General features: G+C 45.3%; 1 protein-coding gene across 1 annotated transcript in view; it reads left to right on the plus strand.

The window, feature by feature from the left end:
* Positions 1-499: 499 nt before the first annotated feature.
* The window catches only part of polr2g (RNA polymerase II subunit G), a 14,154-nt gene continuing 2,807 nt past the window's right edge, over positions 500-11,846 (plus strand). The window contains exons 1-6 of the mRNA XM_043682621.1: positions 500-643; positions 4,425-4,534; positions 7,139-7,298; positions 8,802-8,852; positions 9,034-9,099; positions 11,253-11,324. Coding sequence (XP_043538556.1) covers positions 632-643; positions 4,425-4,534; positions 7,139-7,298; positions 8,802-8,852; positions 9,034-9,099; positions 11,253-11,324 — 471 coding nt within the window. The 5' untranslated portion in view covers positions 500-631. The remainder of the gene's footprint in view (positions 644-4,424; positions 4,535-7,138; positions 7,299-8,801; positions 8,853-9,033; positions 9,100-11,252; positions 11,325-11,846) is intronic.

Here is an 11,846-nt window from a genome sequence, read left to right on the forward strand (position 1 = left end):
TCTGGCGATGGAGGAGTCCAAGGACCTGCATGTCCTTGGTGGGGCGGGAGGGGGAGTTCAAGTGTTGGGCTACGGGGTGGTTGGGTTGGTTGGTCCGTCCGGGTCAAGAGGGAAACGGGTCTGGCTGGGTTACTCTTCAGAGGGTCGGCGTGGACTCGTTGGGCTGAGGGGCCTGTTTCCACACCGTAGGGAATCTGCTGTAGCACTGAATAGTTCTTACGTTCCGTCTGCACCGTGGACGGTGGAGGTGAAGAGGGGCGAGGAGTAGTTATCCTGACGCCATGGTCTGGCGATGTACGTGTTCGGAAAGGGTAAATGTCTCAGCGCTCCGCCGCTCAATGAGGTAGAAAGATGGCGGCGCCAAGCCGGCGGCGGGCGACGCCCGGAATGTGCTGGAAGAGGGTCACGTGGCTTGGAGCGCGGGCGGGAACGTGACGTAATTGCGCGCGTGACGTCCCAGCGTCGGTCGAGCACGTGATCGCAGCCATATTCTTCAACCTTCACCCGCTCCATTTTTTTTTCAAATCGCCGCTCAGTGGCGTGGACCGGCGGCCGGCGGCTCGATTCTTTTCTGACAGAGATAAATTCTCTCCCCTCCAGATTTTTAAAGTGCTCTTCAGTTGTCCCGACGATGTTTTATCATGTGAGTGGTTCGTTTTGGCCCGTCTCGGGAGGGCAGAGTGGTTAAAAACCGAGCGGTAACGGGTGTAGGAGGAGGAGGAGGAGGAGGGGGGGAGGTGCGGCTGCGTAACGCCGCGGCGTGGTGACGACGTTGGATGGGCGTGTCCACGTAGCGTGATGAGGTCATTGATTGACACCCACTCTGACCTATGCAGGTGACGTGCGTGAATGATTGATCGCCGTTTCGGCAAATGGGAAACAGGGGGGCGTGGGCGGAAGGTGCCCTCGTCTTCTCCCCCCCCCAAAAAAAGGCAGCTGAAAATCTGTCAGAAAAGCAGCGCCGGTTAGTTCAGTTGGCTGGATGACTGGTTTCGCCGTGCACAATGACGTCCCGCACTGGCTGAGGTTACTGTGGAGGATCATAGAATCCCTACAGTGTGGAAGCAGGCCATTCGACCACTGGGGGTCTGTCCTGTACCCTCCCAAAAAAAGCATCACACTCGCACTCCCGTTTCCTGCAGCCCCACGTTTTCCATGGATGACCCACCAACCCTGCACACCTGTGGGGTAACTTTGCATGGCCACTCCGCCCTAACCCGCACATCTTTGGATGTCAGGGCAACCGGAGGAAAACCCGCACTGACACAAGGAGATTGCGCAAACTCCATGCAGACTGTTGCCTGAGATTAGATTCCCTACAGTGTGGAAACAGTCCTTTTTGGCCCAACTAATCCACACCGACCCTCCAAAGAGTAACCCACCTAGACCCATTTTCCCCCCTAACTAATGCACCTAACTCTACGGGCAATTTAGCATGACCAATTCACCTAGCCTGCACATCTTTGGACTGTGGGAGGAAACTGGAGCACCAGGAGGAAACCCAGGCAGACACGGGGGGGAGAATGTGCAAACACCACACAGACAGTCCCCCAAGGCTGGAATTGAACCTGGGTCCCTGGTGCTGTGAGGCAGCCATTGCTTGCCACCGTGCTACCCCTGCTGGTATCAAACTGGGTCCTTGGTGCTGTGCGGCAGGAGTGCTAACCACTGAGCCACTGTGCAACCTCACGAATCTTCCTTCTCAACCTCTTGGTGGTCTACACGTTAAACTTGCCACCTAATCCTCTCTCCCTAATGAGAGAGCAGCCTTATGGGGGTGGGCAGGGGTTGGGGGGTGGATGGGTTTGGGGGCAGGTGCACACATGGGGTGTGCCGCTGTCTAGTCTCCTGAAATGAGCAGACATCACAGAAGACTCAGAGGAAATCAATTAACTGAATAAACAATTATCTGAATGAAGTAGTGCCCGCCCATCTCATTTGATAATCAAGGTTCCTGTGTAAATGACATCACCTTTGGGAGCATTGATATACTGAGGATCTTGGCTGCTAGTTCATAACTCCTGAAAGTGGCAACACAAGTGGATAAGGTGGTTAGAAAATGGTGTATGGCATGCTTGCCTTCCTTAGTGGGGCATTGAATATAAAGGTTAGCAAGTCACTTTGCAGCAGTATAAAACTTAAAGTTAGACCACATTTGGAGCATCTCGTGCAGTTACGGTTACCACACCAAAGGAAGAAAGTGGCGATTTAGAGAGGATGCATAAGTGGTTTAACAGGATGGAATGTATTTGTTAGGAGTGGTTGGACAAACTTGGATTGTTTTTGCTACAGTGTTGGGAGTCTGAAAGAGATAAGACTGAGAGGTGTAGATAGTCAGTCTCTTTTTTTTTCCCCCTCCAAGAGTAGAAATGTAAAGTATCAGGGGCATAATTTAAGTTAAGGGGCAAGGTTTAAAGGTGGACAAACTTGGATTGTTTTTGCTACAGTGTTGGGAGTCTGAAAGAGATAAGACTGAGAGGTGTAGATAGTCAGTCTCTTTTTTTTTTCCCCCTCCAAGAGTAGAAATGTAAAGTGTCAGGGGCATAATTTAAGTTAAGGGGCAAGGTTTAAAGGTGATGTGAGAGCAAGTGTTTTTTTTTTACACAGATGGTGGGAGCCTAAAATGCATTACCTGGAGAGATGGTCGAAGCAGATATGATAGCAATGTTTAAGAGTCAGTTAGATACATGAATAGAAAGTGAGGTCTGCAGATGCTGGAGATCAGAGCTGAAAATATGTTGCCGGAAAAGGGCTTATGCCCGAAACGTCGATTCTCCTGTTCCCTGGATGCTGCCTGACCTGCTGCGCTTTTCCAGCAACACATTTTCAGCCTAGATACATGAATAGGCAGGGAAGTGAGGAATGCAGACCATGAGCATGAGCAGGCAGATGGGATTAAAATAGTTTAAAATGGCATCATGGTCGCCACAGACATGGTGGGCCAAAGGGCCTGTTCCTGAACTGTACTGTTCTGTCTTCTACTTCTGAGTTGGTCTGTTCCTGAACCCTGTTTATAATTTTATTCCACATTTATTGAATAACTAAATTAAGATCTGACCTCTGCCAAGGTGTGGTTTGACCTTGAATCTGAATTAATTGTCCAAGGTCTGGATTGTTTGACCAATGATAACTGTTGTGCTATTGTTACTGAAAAATAAGACAACTGCTGTAGTCATATTGTTTACAGGATAAATATTGAGCATCTCACCAGGAGATCATGCCACTCCTTTTAAATGTGACCTTTTGCATTCACCCAAGAGATTAAATAATTCTTAGTCAAGGTGATAAATCTGAAACGTTAACCGAGTTTTCTCTCCACGGTTGCTGTTGGACATTCTGGTTATTTCCTACATTTTCTTTTTTTTCCATCATAAGACGATATCAGACTGTTCCAACAGTGCAGCACCCCCAGGCTTGCTAGTGAACCTTGACACTGAATCGAGGCTGACAACGTTGTCTCTGTCACTGAACAGACAAAGTGAGCCCACTCTTCCCTATTTACAAAAACTGTCTGCCCCCCCCCCAAGTGATGTGTTGGGATGTGAAGGACACAGTTCAGAGTAATGCCAGGTATAGTGGAGGTTGACAGAAAGGGAAGATACTTCAGAGGCCTTGGTGATAATTTTGTAACCATATTCCCATTTCCACCTCTTCTAGACCCATCTTCTATTTCTCCACTTGGCCTAGTCTCATCTCCTCTAGGACTTGCCATTGCTGTTTAAATACAAGGGATTGCTCATTTAAGACAGGCAGTGAAGGTTTTGTTTTGCTCAGGTGGTTACTAGTCTTAGAACGCACTCTTTCTTTCTCACAAGGTTGTGAGGCAGTCTTTGAATATTTCAAGGGTAGATAGATTCTTGATGAGCAAGGAGGTGAAAGCTTATGGAGGGAGACAGGACTATGGATTCAAGATTGCAATCAAATCAGCTATGATCTTAGCAGGCTTAATGTGGTGGAAGGCGTACTCTACACCAAGTTGTCTGATACCACAAAAACGACATGAAGGTAGGTCGTTTGGTTCATCAAACCTGCTCTGCCATTCAATCCGATCAAGATTCACCACCCTCTGAGTGTAGAAATGTCTTCTCCTCCTCCTCAGTCCTAAGTAATTGGCTCCTCCACACAGTGACCAGGCAGTAGCTTGTGCCCTGTCCAATCCCCTTCAAAGTCTTATCTGTCTCAATGTGATCTGTCTCAATCTTTTGAAGTCTGAGAATATTTGACGCAGATTACTCCCTTATGATATAATCTTGCCTACTTGATACCCCATCACAGACCTTCTCCTTCCCTATCTCTAATTAATTCAAGACCAAAGTTGATTGGACTTTTGAGGAACTGGGAAATAATTTGACCATCTGAAATTCTAGTCATTAAGGACAAAAAAGCAGCATTTTTAAATTTGTGCTTTCCTTTCATATGTTTAGATTTCTTTGGAACATGAAATTCTGCTGCATCCTCGATATTTTGGTCCTAACCTCCTCAACACTGTCAAACAGAAGTTGTTCACTGAGGTCGAGGGAACTTGCACTGGAAAGTGAGTAACACCATTTTACAATAGAAAAACCTTGAGTCTGAATATTGTGAAGACCTAGTGGCGTCATGGTCATGTCTCTGGATTAGTGACCCAGAGACTCCGCTAATGCCCTGGGGACCAGGTTTGGAATTCCACCATCCACAGCTGATGCATTCAATTAATAACTCTGCAATTGATCTCCTTCCTGGTGGCTGTGAAACCTTTGTCAATTGTTGTAAAAACCCATCTGGTTCACTAATATCCCTTAGGGAAGGAGATCTTATCCACCTCAATGAGGTGCACTTTTAACCGTCCCTCTGCAATGAATTAGAGTGATTAGCACAGCTGCCTCACAGAGCCAGGAACCCGGGTTCGATTCCACCCTTGGGTGAACTGTCTACGTGGAGTTTGCACGTTCTCCCCGTGTCTGCGTGGCTTCCTTCAGAGTGCTTCGGTTTCCTCCCACAGTCCAAAGATGTGCCAGTTAGGTGGGTTAGCCATGGTTAATGCAGGGTACAGGGATAGCATGTGGGGGTCGGTGTGGACCTAATAGGCTGAATGGCCTGTTTTCACACTGGTGGGATTCCATGATTCTATAATTGAGCCACTCAATCCAAAGGGTAATAAATTGCTGGCCTTGCCAGTGTTGCACACATCCTGAGATAGAATACAGCGGGGAGGGGTGTTTTCTCCAATCTGAGTTATGATAGATACAGTGATAATGAAAACCGCTTGACAGTTATTCCTTTTATCTTTCATTCATTCTTATGGTGATGTCATAGCGGACAAGAATAATACTTATTGGCCATTTTCCCCAAGTCTCCTCTGGCTATGAGAGTAGTGCTCTCAGCTCTGACTCTCCAAATGCATGGTTCTCATGTTCCACTCCAGGGTAGCAAGGACAAACATGCCAGGCTGACTTGCTCTACATTGCAGCACTGATAGAGCGTTGCCCCATTGGAAAGGGGTGCTAAACTTGCGATTCTCGCACCCACTTCGGCAGATATGAAATTTCCTGTAGGAACCATCCCTCCACATTAATTCTATCTCCTATAGCTGCCACATCCCCATAATTACCTTATTCCCCTATAGCAACCATTCCCTGCATAGTTTCCCTATTTCCTATGGAAACCTTACCCCCATAGTAAGGGGAGGCAATGGCCTGGTCGTGTTATCGCTGGACTGTTAATCCAAGTAACTTTCTGGGGACCCAGATTCAAATCCTGTCACGGCAGTTGGTGGAATTTGTATTCAATAAATATCTGAAACTAAGAGTCTAATGACAGCCATGAATCCATTACTGATTGTTGGAAAAACCCATCCGACTCACTGATATCCTTTGGGGAAAGGAACTGCAGTCCTTACCTGCTCTGGCCTACTTGTGTGTCTCCAGACCCATAGCAACGTGGTTGACTCTTCACTGCTCTCTTGGTAATTAGGGTTGGGCAATAAATGCTGGGCTTGGCCAGCAACGCTGTCATCCCATGAACGAATTGAAAGATAAAGGAACCCAGGTATACTGTTCCTCAAAGAGGTGTTGGGCCAAGGGGAGGGTGGGTTGGATCTTTCAACTCTTCCGGTGTCCTGTGGCCTAACGCTTGCCCTTCAATCCGTGTCACAAAAATAGATGAGCTGGGTCATCCCATTACCATTTGTGGGGTTGTCATGCATGTATGGGCTGCCACATTTCCTACACTACACCAGTGCCTTTCCCTTCAAAAGTACTGGTTGTAAGCGACTTTGCACCTCAGGTGGTGAAGGATGCGGCCCCTCTGATGCTCACTATGTGCTGTCAGGATTGCATCCTCCCTCAGCTACCTGTCCTGGGATGCGTCAACTCCTGTCTCCATATGGCCAGAAGATTCTGTATTGATGTGCAACCTAATCATCGCTGAAATGGGACACAGGGCCGACTCTTCTCATCTTGCACTCATCAGGACTGGGGCACGAGAAAACAAATTTAGAAAGAGAATTCAAGTCAGCATCCTCTTCTCATGCTGTATAAATTGGTGTTACCTGAAACGCTGGGGGCTGATGGTGACCTAGTGATAATGGAGTGTGCTATCACTCTCTGGTCATATTGCTCCCCTGGTCACAACATAAAATAATTTTCTCTGTTAACTATGTTATCAATTATATTTTTGTTTCTGATTGGTTTACAATATGTAAAGCAGCAGTCAGATTCCTTTTGAATAAATCACAAAGTTATTGACTTATTGTGACAATAGGCAAAGATAAGATTTGGAAGGATAAATGTTTATTCTTCCAAATATTCCCAAAGCAACAGCAGCACCAATTTCTCGCTTTCTCTCTCGCTCTCTTGCTCTCCCCCTCAAAGGCAGATGATGAGCTGGTCACTTTCTGTCAATGTGCTGGGCACTTCATCCACTGATTCAAATGTTTATTTGTGACAATTTTCCCCATATTTCGGGGAGAGGACAAGGAAGTGGCAAGCTCCCAGCACAAAGGTCCAACTAGCCGTATCCTTGTGCTGTGTGATCCAGTGGATTCGAATCATCAAGACCAACTTTAGATCTCAGTGTGATTTTGTGATGACACTGTGCTTCAGTGAGATTGTAACCTGCTTTTGTCTGCTCTATTGCTTATTTACTTTTTTTTTTGCAGGTATGGATTTGTCATTGCTGTCACCACCATAGATAACATTGGGGCTGGGGTAATTCAGCCAGGCCGTGGATTTGTGCTCTATCCTGTCAAGTACAAGGCCATAGTCTTTCGGCCATTTAAAGGAGAGGTGGTTGATGCTGTGGTCACTCAAGTCAACAAGGTATAATCTCTGGCTATATAGTGAAGTACTTTTGTTATCTTTATTTGCTCTGAGATTATCTTCCTCTCAAATTGAGTGAGGTGGAAGACTAAGAGGGGAGAAGCCTTTGGCCTTCTCAGTCTGACTCTCGCGAGAAAGGCTTGAAGAGCCCGTGTCCACACCTTCACACACTGTCCTTCTTTGTTTCACCCAAATGGTAGAGGTGGTATTTCAGCCGAGATCAACTTTCAGCCCTGGGATCAGACAGTCCATGACAGCAATGCATGTCACTTTAAGAGTAAAACAGAAGAATATTTTCTATTTTAATGTGATCAGAGATGTTATTACACAGCTCTGGAGTAGGTGGGCCTTGAATCTAGGCTCTTGGCTCTGAGGTAGGGATACTACCACTGTACCACAGAGCCCCAAAGGTAAAGCAGCTCTAGAGTTGGTTGAGAGCAGATGGTACTCGGGGACTTCCTATTATTGGTTAATTTTGGAGGGGAGGAGAGAAGGGTGTGCTGGCATAGTATTAATGTTACTAGACTGGTAATCTACATGCTCAGTCTATTGCTTCAGGCACAGGGTTTCAAATCCCACCATTGTCAGAGGGTGAAATTTGAATTCAATAAAAGTCTTGGTTAGTTTGCTGGTTTCTTAAAATATGTATTGTTTTAAAGCTGGGTCTTCTCCAATGAGAAGTTGGCTCCTGGACAGAGAAAGGGTCCACCAGGGAAAGGTGGCAACTGGTGCTTATTCTAAACTGAAGATTTACAATGAAACCCTTGTAAGTCTCTGAAAATCTTTTGCTGCCTAATTCAACACATGGTTATTGGTCTGTTCAAAGACAAACCCCACATTCTGGAGAGGGCTCAACATAGGCATCACCTGACAGTCTAATGTAATCCTGAGAAACCACTGCACTGACGATGTCCTTCCCTTTGAAATGAGCCATCTCCGGTTCTTGGTACTAAGGATGTAATCAGATGTGTTACAAAGATGGCTTCACTCCTTTCATGCATCATTAAGGGAAGGCAGTGATACTGTAGTAATGACACAGGACTAATAATCTCAGGCAAATATTCTGGGAACATGGCTTTGATCCCGTCCTAGGACACATAAAACCTGAATTCCGTTTTGAAAAGGAAACTGGAATAAAGGTTGGTGAAATATGACTGTATAACTGCTGTGATTGACATAACAACCAAGGAAAGTCTGCTATCTTGGTTGGGCCAACATGCAATATGTTGACTCTTAATCGCTGTCTGGACAGTATGGGCTGGGCCATAAATGCTGATCCAGTCAGCAGTATATATATTCCATGAACTAATAAATGCAGTAATAATTCTTCACTGTAATCACTTGGTCAGTGGTGGCAAAACCTTTCATGGATTTCAGTTGTGAATCTTGTCGTACCAGCATGTCTGACTACCGTGTAACTGTACAGTATTTATTCAGCAAGGTATGATTCTTTCACTGTGCTCCTGATTGATTGATTGATCGTGGGTTTCTTTTGTGACGCAGGTTGGACTTTTCACAGAAATTGGGCCCATGTCCTGCTTCATCTCAAGACATGTGAGTAGCCACATTCAAAACAACACCTCCATTTAGCTGGTGAATGTGCTATAGTTTGCTACAGTAATCCAGAGAAGATGGATTCAGATTTCTTGAGCGTTTTGAGAATTTGAACTCAGTTCGGGTAACAGTGACTGTTGAGCCTGTCATTAATCTTTCACCTTGTCTTCTTGTCTCCCAGTCAATTCCATCGGAAATGGAGTTTGATCCCAATTCCAACCCTCCCTGTTACAAGACCAGTGATGAGGTATGTATAAGACATTTGTTAGACCTCAGCTGGAGTATTGTGTACAGTTCTGGGCACCACATCTTATGAAGCATGTGAATGTGTTAGAGAGTGCCAGGTGCTAATGTCACTGGTAATCCAGAGACATGGGCTAATATGTTGGTGACACTAGTTCAAGCCTTACCATGGTAATGTTGAAATTTTAGATTAAAATTATTAATTTGAAAGGTAGGGTCAAAAATGGCGACCGTTAAGCTATTGTCAGTTATCATTTAAAAAATCCACTGGTTCACTAATGTCCTATTAGGGAAGGAGATTTTCTGTCCTTATCCAGTCTGGCTACTTGTGACTGCAGACCAACAGCAATGTGGTTGACTCTAACTGCCCTCTGGAATGGCTGAGTGTGCCACTCAGACCGAGGGCGATTAGGAATGTGCAACAACCAGCAACATAAAAATGTTAAATGATCAGGAGCAGAGTAACAAAATCAAAATGAAACTTAACAAATTTGTTGAAATGCCATTTTGGAGGAATGTGATACACTGCAGCCTCTGGCATCGACCAGTCAGCCTTGATGCTGTGTTTTTTGTCAAAACTAAAATTCAATTTTAAATAAAAATAACAAAGGGAAACTGTGTGACATAAATCAAATGTTCAAAATGAGTTGAAAAAGTGCTTAAGGTGGCAACAGTACAGTCCAGCTCCTGTGAAAGGCCTGTAGTGTGCCAGTGGGCACTATATGTCCCCTTTCCAAGGACACCCAATCTTTTTTTTTTGTTAATTTTAATCCACTTATGTGGATATGCTGTGATGCACACCCTTGGGGCAAGGTTGGACCTGAACTTCAGAATGTTTGGGCTCAGATAGCAACATGACAACAACACCACATGCTCTTGTACCTTTTTCTGTGCTTTTGAAATAATTGATATTAGACCAATTTACAGAGGAACCTCAATTATCTGAACAAGATGGAAGGGCGGTATTTCGTTCGGATAATTAATTATTCGGTTAATAGATTTAAATGCCTTTCCTCTGAGGCTAGGAGTTTTTAAGTCTGCTCCCCATTCAGGAGACTAGGAAGGAGCACACCGCATGCGAACCACCCCCACCCCACCGTCCAACAATGCCCCCACCGCTCCACCAATCCCGTACTACAGCACCAGCACCACCACACACACACACACATACACAACCCGCCCACCCTGGCAGCTGGACTGGACACCAATAACAAGACTGCTGCTGCTGCCTTTGTGGGGTAAGTCTCTCCATGTTGCGCGTGCGCACACATCTTTTTGCTGCAACCTTTTGACAGGTTCCACCTTTTCCCCATACAAGACAATGTTGGAGAGATTATCTGGGGAATGGGGGGGGGTTTCAGGTACACCCCTCTGTAGAACTCCAGGAAAAGTGTGGTGGGTGGGGGGGAGGGAGAGAGAGTGGAAGGTCAGTCATTTGGAGACGGTGCCTGTTTAATCACTGTAAGCAAAACACGCGATCAGTGTTGGAAACACGTCTTTGATGTAATGTTTCTATCGGGATCTTGAGACCCAAATTAAAAGTGAACAGTACTTTTAAGTGCTGAAAAATGTGTTGCTGGAAAAGCGCAGCAGGTCAGGCAGCATCCAAGGAACAGGAGAATGGACGCAGTACTTTTAAGTGGTACTGTAATAAAAATGAGCATGCTGTAATGATAAATCTCCCTCTACCCTTTTTAATCATCCAATAAAAGAACTGTTAATCAAACTGACAAGTAATAGCCCCTCAAAAAGCCGCTGTACAGCTGTCAGCATCTCCATAACCCGCTCCATTTTCCAAGATATCTGCCCTCATAATTTTGGCCGCTAGTGCAATCCCAATTCTCATTGCCCACACAGAGCACTGTGGCCAGCTCAGATTTAGAAAGCAACTCTTCCCACTTCCCAAAAGGATTGAGGGCCCCCAGTCTCTCCCTCCTTAAACCTCTTCACTTCTCTACTTAGTTTTGAGGAGCTCTTAAAAAGGAACAGAGTCTGTCCAAATTCGTGGTAATCTCATCTAATATCGTGGCTTGGTGTCATGGTTTGATTATAATGTTTTTGTCAGATGTCTTGGATCACTTTGATTTTTGAAGTTGCCATATGAATATAACATTAGTAAAAAGTGCAGATCTCCTCACTGTGTGGCTTCACTTTCAGGACATCGTTATCCAACAAGATGATGAAATTCGATTGAAGGTAGTAGGAACTAGAGTTGATAAGAATGACATAGTAAGTACAAGGTCCAGTCCTCCACTGACTGGTTTATAATGGCTGTCTGTGTATTGGATGATTTAAGTGATTTTTTAAAAAAATATATTTTGCTCTATTTGTGCCTCTGTCAGTAAGTGTACTGAGACTGTTGGAACTTACTGAGATAGGGTGTTAGAAATCAATTCTCGCTATTCCTGGTGTTATCACAGAAGTTAAAGATTTTTGTAAAGTGCACAAAGTTTCCCATTTTTCAGACCAGGCTGATGGAAAGCACAAATTCTTTCTGTACTCAGCAAGAATTACTAATTAGAGATAGTCATAGCATGGAAACAGACTCTTCGGTCCAATCTGTCCATGCTGACAGATATCCCAACCCAATCTAGTCCCACCTGCCAGCACCTGGCCCATATCCCTCCAAACCCTTCCTATTCATATACCCATCCAGATGCCTTGTAAATGTTGCAATTGTACCAGCCTCCACCACTTCCTCTGGCAGCTCATTCCATACACGTACCACCCTCTGTGTGAAAAGGTTGCCCC

Source organism: Chiloscyllium plagiosum, chromosome 45 (genome assembly GCF_004010195.1).
Source record: "Chiloscyllium plagiosum isolate BGI_BamShark_2017 chromosome 45, ASM401019v2, whole genome shotgun sequence".
Classification (NCBI taxonomy): Eukaryota; Metazoa; Chordata; class Chondrichthyes; order Orectolobiformes; family Hemiscylliidae; genus Chiloscyllium; species Chiloscyllium plagiosum.